The following is a 12314-nucleotide window of genomic DNA, read 5'->3' as shown; positions in this document are numbered from 1 at the left end:
TGGGATCCTAGAAAGTCTCGTAGATACAAAAATGCTCTTATGAGTAATTTTGCCCTTTGGTGTTTAAGGATTTTTGTTACCAGACTGCTCAGAGCCCAAGTTTTTTTTTTCCCCATCTTGTTGAAGCACACATTCTCTCTGAAACACTAACAGGGGTTTTCTGCTTGATATGACTTCTCAGTGGCATCAGCATCCTGTCCTACACATTCTGCCCTTTGCTTACAATGAATATTGTTCCCTCCCTGTGAGGCGTCCCCGCTGGTCTCCAAACAGCTGTATGTAAGGGGGAATGCTGTCTCAGGATCCTGCACCCCAGAAATACAGACTTGAAGGCAGCTCTCCTGAGAGCTAATTCTGTTCCCTAACATCTCCCTGTAGTCATTAGGTGAGCAGCAGTAGGCGAGTGTTTCAAACAGCTAATGCATGGTTACAGATTGCACTGTACTTAGGTTGGAGCACTGCATTGTACGAGTGGAATTCATGTGGCATTACTAGGCAAATATTCTTTGCCAGCAGAATACTGTAGAGATGTGGCAAAAGAAGAGGGGGTGGAAGAGAATATTAAAGGGGAGGATTTGTAATGGGAGCTTACTTTGTAGCCTAAACAATTACCAGATTGTAGAACCTCCTAATCTGAGCATGGAATGCAGCTCCATGCGTGTCCAAAGCCTCTTTCCTCATCACACCGTGACAGACACTGCACTGCTGTCCTCCTGTGAGAGCTCAGTCGCTGCTGGATGTGTGCGAGGGGAAGTCATCATCAGCAACAACCTTAAAATTAAAAGCGTGGCATAGGAATAGTATTACTTTGCAAATGGGCTCCTTTCCCAGAGGGATTGTAGGGGCCGGTGTGTAATGATATTAAGGAGCATACATCTGTGGAAGTGATTTGTTCTGGTCTCAGAAGGCACGCTGTGAAATTTCAAAACCGGAGCTGGAAGAGCTGGTTTGTGTTGGGCTTAGAGGGAATGGGAGCGGACCTCAGATGGTGGTGTTGTCTGATTTGGAGGCTGAAATGACTTTCTGAATGACACAGGGCAGCCAGGTGGGCGATGTTTTGCCCCCAACAGAAGTGGAAGCACGGTGTTTCTGCTTCCCTGCTTTGTCCTTACACTAAATAATTCACACTGTTCACAGTGCCCCAGAGCAGTGTGTGCCCACCCTGGGGTAGCTCAGCTCTGCAGTTGTTGGCAGAAGGGAAAATTGATGCAGACTCACTGGGTCCCTGCAGGGAGCAACAAGTCCTGCCCTGCACCGGCGGGGGAGGACGGCCGTGTTTCATAAGGTGTTTGGAAAGTGGGTCAAACCTGACCGTGCTGATTGTCAGCATGTAAATGGCCAAAGAAATTCTGAGCACAATCTCTGAGTGAATAATGCTCAGTGAATAAACATTTCGGGCAGCAATTTTATAACCACTGCTGGTAGTTTTAGCAACACGGTGTGTAAGAAATGCCTTGTCCTGCTCTCAGACAAGGACCTCCTCTCACTGGCATTTAATTCCCATCCCATGGAAGGCAAAGACAGTAGATGCTTTCAAATAAAAAGTGATTTTTTTTTTGTTTTGTATTTGTTTACAGAGCAAAACGTTGTGGTTTTAAACACTGTTTCTGCTTTCCAGTGGACTTGAATTTTTTACAAGGGTGAATAAAGCAAACGACACCAGCACACGAGAAGCACATCAGCCAGCCTAAAGCGCGGGGCTTTTCTTTCACTGGAGAGGAAAACAAACATTTCATTAGTCAAGTGAGAGCTCTCCAGGGACACGGAGCCATTGTACTCCCAGCCCACGCAGCACTGCTGCTCAGGGGCTGTGCACGCAGCATTTCGGTGCGGCTGCAGCACTGCGACTCCAGCAGAGGTTAAGAGCACCAAAGGGAGACGACGGCTGTGAGCAGACCTGTGGTGATGGTTGCTGAGTGGAAGAACTGCTGGAAGGACAAAATCGATGTGGATGACAGTGCTCTGAGTTCACTGCTGCTTTGTGGGCATCCTGAAAGCAGCAGCTTCGCTCACAGCGCTCGCTTAATGAATTGGTCATAGAGATTACTTTAGGGAATTAATTCTCTTGTGCCATATCTTAAAGAGACACTTGTCGAGATCAGCTGGCCCAAGTTTGACCTGCAGTGAAAGGAAAGAGAGTGAAGGTGGAAAATCTGTTTGCCAAATGAATATTTTTTTGCTTTCGCTGTCTTTCTGCTTCCCACATTGGCAAGAAAAATCAAAACCGTCCTATTGACAGAACGGGGCCAGGCTGCTCTTGGCCACACGTCTCACCCTTACCCTCCTGGTACTTGTCATCAGTCAGGGCTGCCAGGATGCTTCACACTCCTCTTCCATGTTTTTCAGAGTCAGCTGGGCTGTGTGGGGCAGGAAGGGCTGATTCAATTGGAGAACATGAGAAACTCCATTAAAAAAAACCAATGTCACCATCATTCTGACTGATGAAATAGTCTGCGTGCCAGAGAAGACCTTCTGGCAGACAATTTGAAGACTCTCTTCTCTTCCAGCTTTATCTCTCTGCTGCTTTTTAGTGATTGATCAGTCCCTGTCCTTAACCTTCATTCTGAGTCTACAATGTCCAGCGTTGCTCTCACCTGGGCATAGAGATGCCAGAGCATGTGTGCCTGTTATGTCACCCTCAGTCCTGTTTTTTGCTGCCTGTTCCCCACCTGTATTAGTTCCCCACCTGACCAGTCCATGGCTAAACAAAATTACAACAAACAACTGGAAAGGATAGGTAGAGATATTTCTGACTTACAGACTGTGTAAATATATGCATACACATAATTTACCGTGTGTCAGGATTCTGCATCTCTGTTTCTCATCCTGTCCCTATGGGAATGGAGCCTTTTTGCACCTCAAACCATCCATCTTTACAGAGGACACAGACAAATTCTGTGGCTGTAAATACAGGAGAAAAAGAAGCAGTCACAACATAATACATTCTGAAATTCAGTCATGATTTTCTCGGGAGAACAAAGGAAGGCTGAAATTAAAAAGTGGATTTCTCATGCATTCCACATCTGGTATGGCTTCTCCTTTTGTTTTCTTTTGTTTTGCATTTTGCTTATAAATACATCTTCTCTTCTGCAAGAAGGACCTTGCAGACCTGTTACAGGCAAGAGATTGACACCTGCACTCATTGCTCCCACCAACCAAACTGTGCTTCAGTGCTCCAGGGGCACACATGGGCACGGCCTGTGGTCTTGGATGCCCTGCAGTCCCTGTGAATACTTTTGCGAGGGTCCTGCAGCTCTGGGGGTGCCTGGGCCTCAGGTTCTGCCTGGCAGAGGCACGGCCACCAAACTCAAGGTTTTCAAATCACAGTGCCCTGTTTTGTTTTGTTTTGGTTTGTTGTTTTTGGGTTTTTTTTGCCCAGTGCTTAGGAGCTGTTCCATGCCTGGAGAGCATTCAGAAAACTTAAAATCCTATTACGCTCTTCTGGCATAAAAAATCAAAGTGAATCAATCCAGGACATGTCCTCCTCTCAAAGAGACAAGCATAAATAATTGGAGGACCTTGCTCCTACCTTCTAATATTCCTTTTGAAGTTGGAGGAATATTGACTTTTTGGAGGTTACAGCGTTCCTTGGTCTAATTAATGCAAAGGGACTAATACATTTTATAACTACTCAAATGCTGATGCTAATCTAAAGACATGTATTGCTTAATTGGAGTGATAGAAGTAAATTTTTTGTAACTACTGCTTGCCCTCAGTCTGCTGCCATATCTCTGAGTCCATCAGTTCTTTCTCGGTCCTCTTGTAGTGTATCTGCACTGTGTACAGCCTTAGTGCACCTGGTACAGGGGGAAAAGTCAGAATGTGCACAGTAACATATGAAACCAGGGCCAGAGAAGCAAAATCACCTCCAGCAGTGTCTGTGGCTAAACTGCAGAGAGCCGAGCAAATACAGCAAGCATGCAGTCAGCATCCACATGACACGCTGCCAGCAGATAATCACTGAGCTTCGTGGCATTTAAATGAGGAGAGTTAATTTTAGGCTGATGAAAAATGTTGTCTTGGCAGCCCCAGGGGTTGGGATATCTGTACCCGCTGAGCAAGTCCAGGCTGTGTAACAGCTCTGAACGATTCAGCTCTGCTGCTGATGTGATCAGATGGAAGCCTGTGGCCATTTCTTGGCTGGTGGGTCGTGCTTTGTGCTCTTTCTGCCCTCTCCTGAGAAACTGCCAATATGGGTATGGGCTGTGATGGTACATGTGGGGAAAAAGCAACCTCCAAAGTTGGAGGGAGACGGCCTGCTCTTCTCTGGGCACCCAAACAGCTGCACAATGCAGTTACATTTGGCCCACAGTGATGAAGTGTGAGTTTAACTGGTGATCTAAGGGTCTGCAAGGCCTGGAAACGTGGAGCCCTCTCCTGCAGCTCTTCCCCTTCCCATAGCAGCGAGGCACAGCCAGCAGCCACTGCCCCACTTGCATAATCAGTGCCATTGCAAGCAGTGAAACGTTCTGAAGTCTGCAGCTCTCATCGAGTGCGTTGCAGAAAAAATAGGCTCCTCACTGAGCGAGCCATCAAATAACTGCTTTTTGTCAGCACATATTAACATGCCTTTGTCTTTGATAAAATGTATGCTGCTTGATCCCCATTGATTTTGATGACAGAAAAGTGCCTCTTTGGTAGAGTTCCCTGACACCAATTTTACACACCAATCTTGTGACTCCCTCTGTTCTTGGATGTAATGAAACACCTGCTTTAATGCACACAGCAATGTATTTTGCATCTTCTCAGCCACTGGAGACCAGAAACAAGCCGTCCCAGGGGGCATCCCTGGCTGCTGGGAGCAGGAGCATGCACAGACCCAAAGTGCACTCCTTAGGGTTCTGCTGTAATGAGAGCACCATTAAAACTCCATGAAATGCCTATTGCAGAACCTGAAACCAGGAGACAGCCCTCTGCTCCCCAGCTATCTAAAAAGCCTGGAACTGGTTCCCGCCTTACTGAAAACTCTGGGCATCTTCTTGTGACTCTGTGCTTCTAATTTCTATCTGGTTTCAATTAAACCTCCGCTCTGTTTGTGGTTGAATGCTAAGCTCTGGAATGAGGTGGGTGAGGAAGATGTAGCTAGAACTTGAAAGGTCATTTCACTTTTTTCACAACTGACAGGCAGTACAAATTTATAGTAGGAATGCTTCTTCATTTTTAAACCAGATTGCTTAGGAGAAAATTAAACTTTTAATGGTCCCACAGTCTGGAAAAATGTGCTTGAAAAATAAAAATCTCGGCGATTATTATTTGGATGTAAGTTTTGAAGCACATCTGCTTATACTGACAAAGGGGAAATGAAGATATTCTTTGGCATGAAACGTGTTTGAATGAAATGCCCCCGTCACCAAATATTATTTCCTTCCTTCCCTATAACCATACCAAATACGCACACCATTTAAACCTAAAGCATGTAATTATATCTATTTTAAGAAAAGCATTAACAGCATTATTCAAGACCAAGTATCGTACTATGATTATTTTTGCAAGAAATTCAGGGAGCTTGAATCTCCCCCAGTTTATTGCATGCACTTGGCAGGACATCAGTGCTTCAGGCAGCTGCAGCAGGAGCACACAGGACAGGGCTGCTGCAATGGACTGGGATGGCAGAGGCCCACGTGGTGCAGTTCTGGGTGGATGTGAGCATAGGACGTAATGATTCCCTACACGCATGGACTTGGACAGGCAAGGCTTGTGAAGTAGAAGCTCTGGTTTTTGCAGAGACCCCAAAGCAATGCATGAGAGGTGTTAGTCTAGTGAGTAACTCAGCCCCACTGCAAGCCAAAACGCCGGCATCCTCAGCACAGAAAGCAGAGAGCACAATGTATGCAAATGGGCGGCGGCTGCATCCACGTGCTGTTAATAAAAGCAAGGTTTATTGTTTCCACACCTCCTCTGTCATCTCTTTGCAGTTACAGAGGCAATGATTAGCCAGGGACATTACAGATGCATTAATTAACCAGGCTGAAGAGCACAGGACAGCCTACAAAGCAGGCACTTAATGGAATTTGAGGCAGAGACAATGCTGTTGTTTACTGGGTAATGTAGGAGTTGCCAAGCAGTATGTCCCCACGCAATTAGAATACCACTGCACATGTGCTAAAAAGGAATATTTGAATGGGATTATGGAGCAATTACAAGTTGTCTTATTGTGCTGGCTCTGTGTACCCCTGGGGTTACAGAAAGCAGCTCCTGCAGGAAGCTGGCAGCGAGCAGTATTTGGTTGATGAAAGCTTTCTATTGTTCCTTCCTTAATTGAATATTTACAGCAGGAAATAACTGTGATCGTGTCTCTGGAGTTCGGGTTCACTGTCAGGTTCTCCCCCAGTGGAGGAACTATTTCAGGCCACGATTACAAGGCGAGAGCTCCTTTTGGATGCCTCAGACCCACACATTTAGCAAGGGCATTCTTGGCCTGGGTTCACGATGCCATGCCTACAGGCAGCTCTTGGAAAGCCACGGTAGAGGTCAGCTGTTGAAAGCACTCAGTAAAAGACAACTTCTGCTCATGTCTAACAGACTGTAGCAGCAATATGAGGAAGAAGCCTCAGTCTTTCCAAAGGTGGCTCCTTTAAAGGAGAAGGTTTCTGATTACTCTGAGATTTCTGTCACTCCGCTGAACTCACGTGGTGAGAACACATATGCTCTTTCCTGAAGCATCTGACACCATTATTCCCCCCCGTGTGTTGGTTTAGATTTCTGTTTGCATACTTTGGGCTGCAGGAGATAGGCTTGGAAGTACTGGCTGCAAACTGGATCAAGTGCATGTTTTGAATGTATTCCAGTCAGGCCCATCACTCACACTCCAAAGGAGAACAGTGGGAGGGCTTTGTGAGGTCAGCTTTTCTACATCTCACCAGAATTAAGTGCATAAGCACAACATGTCCAGGACAAGCAGATGACAAATGTTTGGAAGAGAAGTCAGTCTTGGCTTCTCAGTCAGCAGGTGGTTCCAGAAGAGGTCACTCCAGTGCTCAGTGCTTATCTCTGCTCTGCAAAGCCTCTCAAAAAGTTTTCAAAGTACGTAAACCCTGATCCTTGGGGCTGAGAAGAAGCTGGACAAAATCAGTTTCATATTACCCATAGTTCACTCAGTCCCACATCCTTTAAGACATTGAATTCAGTGTGCTTTCGAGCTTCACTATGTGATGTTGTGTGTTTTGATTCAGCCAACTTACTACAGTTGGTTTGAACCCTCCAAAGGAATATATAAGCCAGCGTGCCATGTAGGTCATAACAACAGGGGCAGGGGCTCTTTCATCCTTTCAGACTGCATCACTCTGTGTGCATAAGGAATAGTTGGGGGGGTCTGTAGCTTGGGGGGGACAGCATGGGACACAATGGGAGTGCAGGTGGCTTCGGCAGAGCAGCAGTTCATTCTCCTTAGGGGCTGTGTGGGTGAGGATTGGAGTGCACTGGCAGGGTTGTATGTCATTCTAGCCCGTGATTCACCAGCAACACTGTTAGTAGCAGCCACGCAAGGAAGCAGCACCTCGGCAGAGAAATGTGAGGACAGAGAGAAGCTGCTTAGTGCTACCAGACTTCAAACCCTTAAGTGCAGGCTTCAGGAAGCAGTCTGAAGATGCAGCGATGAGTCCACTCCTTTTCCTTTGAGAGCTCAGCTTTTTCATGGTAGAGGCTTTTATGAGGCTTATTAAGCGAAGACTTTGTCTGTGTCCCAGAGCAATCAGGTATGGAAATAACATGAAAGTGCTTTTAAATGAAAGAAGTGGCTGGGTGAGCATGTAAGGAAGCTTTGCATTTAACATCCCTCTCTTTCCATCCAGGGATGACTTGCCAGGCTCGCAGCTCCTACATGGACACTGAGGTGCTGTGGGGACATCGCTTCACTCCTGTCCTCACCCTGGAGAAGGATTTTTATGAAGTCGACTACAACAGCTTCCATAGCACTTACGAAACCAACACTCCTGCGTGCTGTGCCAAAGAGCTGGCCGAGTCCCGTCGGGAAGGACAGCTCCTCAGCAGCATCTCTAGTGCCACTCTCCTGGGTGGAGGCAGAGAGGCAGAGACAGCAAGAGGGGAGGAAGAGGAAGAGGAAGAAGACAGAGAGCCAGCAGCATTCAGTGGAGCCAATGGGACAGCGGGAGAGGTGAAAGAAGATCTGCCTGTATAACACGTGAGCTGCTGGGCAGTTGAAACTCACGTGCACAGCAAGTGTGGAATCGACTGGAAGTCAGAGAGCTGAGATTTATATCCACATCTCTGCTGCCTGCTAATTGATCCTGGCGAGTCACTGCACAGCACCGTGCCTCAGTTCCCCTCCGCTTTTATCTGTACGGTGAGGTTCAGAGCTTTGCACTCATTAGTAAAGCATTTGGATCTCTGTGGACAAGGCTCACTAAATACAGTCACGGTTAAAAATGAAATCCCCACCAGTAGTTGTTTCAAAAAATGTTCATTGGGCATTCAGAACGTATCTCCCCTTGCAAGGGTATTTGAAAAGGTAAAGATCTAGAGTCTCCCATCTCAGTATGAAGAGTGTGTTTTCATACCTTCACCTAACTTGTGAGTGGATGTGTTGTAGACATTGTTACTGCTTAATTAAAAGAAGAACAAAAAAAAACCCTCTTGAACATAGTGGAGTCTTTGTTTGGAGTCTTTGTTTTGAGATCTTTGCAAATAGAGTTCAGTTTGTGTTTGACTCCAAGGCCACAGACACTGTTGTTTATTTCTTACAGAACAGGACAACTTTCCCTGCAAGTCTTAGCAGGTTTATCCAATGTTTTTGTCTGTCAAACCCATGTGCCATCTCTGTGCACTCTTTTTATGGAACCTCTGATACATTTCAGTCTGTCCACAGTCAGAGAGCAGTTAGGTACTGCCCCAGAAGGTTTCTTTTCTGGCCTGGGTTTCTCATTTCCAGTTGATTATATTAAATAATGATAGCAATAATAAAAATGTAGCCACCTGGGAGCTTGAAATGATGTGGAATTTCACCTAGAGTCCCTGGAGTAGGTAGACTGGGTAAGTAACAGTTTGCAAAATTGTCTGCTCTTCCATAAAACGTATACTCACAGTAAGGGGTTAGATGCTGATGTGCTGACACAAACAAAGCCATCTGGCCCCACTGGTGCAAGTGTGCTGGTTGGTGGTTGGCCCTGCAACCTTCACCTTCTGTGAGGTCAGGATTCACTAAGCCTCATGAGGTAGGAAAGAAAGATAAGAAAATAGGGAGAAAAAATGGGTACGATTTCCTAGAAGGGTTTCTCCTTTTTCTCAGACCCTCACTTCTCTGCCTCTGCAAAGCGTTTTTGTTTTTTTTTCCAGGATGTTTCATTCTGTGGCTGAAATGAACTCCTAATGTAGGGGAGAGTAATGGAAAGTAAAACTGTCACCAATCCATGTGAGGCAGAGGCAATTTCAGCCCCTAAGAGAGAGGTTATATAAGCTCTACCCAACGAGCTAGCCTGTCCAGTTCAATTCAGCTTGAGAGAGGGCTGGCTGGGTCCCCTATGTGATGCCAGAGATAGCTTGGAAAATGGCACTGGATTGCATCTGTACCTTGCTTCTCCTATCTGTTTTGTACCCTCCAGAGAGAAGCCAGCCATCCTCAAATTGCCAAAATGCTATTTCACCATTTCATTTCCCCTGGGATCTCATCACACGAAGCTGCTCTTTTCTAGTGCTGCCGAGTCTGAGAAATCACACATCCTACATCTTAGGAATTTCTGTTGTTGAACATTATGATGACAAAACAATTCCTGAATATATCGTTGGGGTGTGTGTGCACATCCATTACAGTGACTGGGAGTTAAGTACTTATGCAGCTGTGTACTCTGTTGGCCTCCATGGACTGTTCATGTGTTTGAAGTTTGCATTAGGCCTCAGCCCCTTGTGGAGCAGATGCTTCAGTGTCAGCATGAGCAGTGGCAGGAAGATTCCCTCCCTGCTGTAGGAGAAAACACCCTCCTGTGCTTTCAGTAAGCTGAGCAGATCTGAAGGAGGATGTCCATAAGAGCTGAATGCACCTTTGTATTTGGTACATACAAGGTGCAGAGCCATGCTTTCCAGTTGCATAGCGTGGCAGTCGGTTATGTGTGGTTGAGGTAAGGCAGATGGGTCATAGCCTTCCCAAAGCATTTCAGGCCAGCCCCAGGGCTGTCCCACATTCTCCTCCTGAGCTGCATCCCAAACTGAGATTTATTTTGTTGAGTGGGTTGAGTTTTCTAGAAAGCAAGAGACTGAGTCTCTTCCTCTTCCAGAAATAGCATCTCTGGAAACAAAATCCATTTCCCTGCTGTTCTTCAGCCATGTGCAGGACAATACACCATGGGAATAAAAGCAGAACAGGTCCCCTCGTTGATGTGATGGAGGCAAGTCTGTATCTCTTGTGTGAGCTGAAATAGCAATGCTCTCCCACATAAAGAACTGATATACGCCGTCCCCACGGTGTGTGTGCCACTCACAGCACCCACGTGCAGATGTGCACACCTGGCTCTGCTTATTAACCACCACCTGAGGACTCTGCACTCTCGGTCTCGAATACAGATACCTTGGTTGAGATGTAAAGGCTCACACTGTCTCTCCAGCAGCCAGATCCGTGTGCTCAATTGCTTTTCCAGCACCGCGCAGTACAACACAATGGAGGTCTCAGCAGCCAACACTCACGGAAGTAATTTGATTTCAGGTATACATTTCTGTCCTGCAATCATTAATGAGTGTTTCTGAGCAAACAAAAACTATATTTCTTGGCAGGATAGTTGGGAAACACCTTTCTAATGCAGGGGAGTTAATGAGCTGTGAATGGAGGCGGGGAGGGAGAGCTGCTTACAGTACAGGCTTTGTCATTCAGCTTGGCTTTGTTTGATGCCTGCTGCATCTGCTGCTCTCCCAGGCCACATCATTCAACTGTTCTGTTCTTGAGCAGCATCACCAGTGCTCTTACACAGCCCAACTGACCTGGATGCCTCGTACACTGCATGAGCTTCCATATTTAAATGCATTAAGACCATTAGTTTTTACTAAGCTGTGTTTCTCAGACTGATGTGAAGATGTGTAGACATTAAAAATGCAGCTCGTTCCTTGGAATTTGCTTCCAGGGGATAATCATCAACAGAGCTGTTGAAATGTACCTTTATTTTTCATCTGAGCTTCCCTGGCTTTAATTTGCACTCATTGTGAGACCTGTCACTCGTTTTAATGCTCAGAATTACTGCTTTTGTTGTTTTCTCTCATTTATTATTATGAATATATTTCCATCAGAAGTTGTGGATCTTGAAGCAGAGATAAGAGGGAATGTTATTTATGCTCGGGTAATTAATACCTTGTCACAAGCTCCACGCATTGCCAGCCATATCTGCTGCAGTACAGGAGGGCATGCTGCCAGAAGGAGTTAAGCAGCAGTTTGGGGAGTGATGGAGAGGACACTTAATGAGGTTACAGGGGAACTAGACTGGCTCTGAGTCCAAGCATAACAGTGACAGGAGTTTCCATTTCCAGGCCAGTGACACAGCACTGAGTGCTGAAAAGTCTGATTCTGGTACTCTCAGTGGCACCATTCAGCCCAGGCATAGCTGGTCACTTAGGGAGGTGAGAGGAGTGGGAAGCAGGAGCATCTAGCTGGTGGCATTTTGTTATGTGAAGAAGTCAAGGCCAAGTTCCAATCCCTGGGGTGGGTAATGCAGATTGTAGCTCGATGGGTGAGCTGAATGATGATGAAGGGGGTGTTTCTGTAGTGTACAAAAACAGCAGCTCTGGGCTAGGCTGAGAAAGCACTGAACTCATGGTTCTGGTCCATGGAGGTGCTGGGGTTCATGTCACAAAAACCTGATCTTCAAGTATATTCTTTTTAAATTCTACTTTGATCCTCAAATCCTGTATGGTTTTTCTATCCCATAGAGGAAGCAAATGCCTCCCCCCTTACCTGGTACCCAGACACTCAGTAGTGCCTACAAATAAATGTGTGTGTGCAACTAGCTGCACAGTTAAACTGAACTGCCTATTCCCATTGCTTGAAAGGGAAAGAGATGCACCACAGGAAATCCTAGAGACAGGAATGCCTGTCAGATGAAAAACCTCATGAGAATTAGGATGGCAACAACAGCCCTCCGTATTTATGCAGATTTATCACTGAATGAGGAAAAAAATCCACGGTAACGGGGAAAGCAATGATGGTAAAAGCTATTCAGCATTCATACCCCCCCCCCCCGGGTTTGTTCCTGGTTGTTCTATCATGTGTCCATCATTTCATGCCAAACAAATGAGCAGTACAATCACTACTGAATTCACGCCCCATCTGCCTCCCTCACGTACGGTAGCAGAGCTCAGCTGTTTCTCCTCCCAGAATAGAA

General features: G+C 46.1%; 1 protein-coding gene across 1 annotated transcript in view; it reads left to right on the top strand.

Moving 5' to 3' along the window:
• Positions 1-8579, top strand: part of KCNJ5 (potassium inwardly rectifying channel subfamily J member 5) — a 34729-nt gene extending 26150 nt beyond the window's left edge. The window contains exon 3 of the mRNA XM_065738554.1: positions 7791-8579. Coding sequence (XP_065594626.1) covers positions 7791-8137 — 347 coding nt within the window. The 3' untranslated portion in view covers positions 8138-8579. The remainder of the gene's footprint in view (positions 1-7790) is intronic.
• The last annotated feature ends 3735 nt before the right edge of the window (positions 8580-12314 follow it).

The sequence above is a fragment of the Cyrtonyx montezumae genome, unplaced genomic scaffold (genome assembly GCF_038088225.1).
Source record: "Cyrtonyx montezumae isolate F1298 unplaced genomic scaffold, pur_monq_1.0 scaffold_22, whole genome shotgun sequence".
Lineage (NCBI taxonomy): Eukaryota > Metazoa > Chordata > Aves > Galliformes > Odontophoridae > Cyrtonyx > Cyrtonyx montezumae.
Note: the sequence above shows the minus strand (reverse complement) of the source record. Positions and strands in the feature narration are given on the sequence as shown.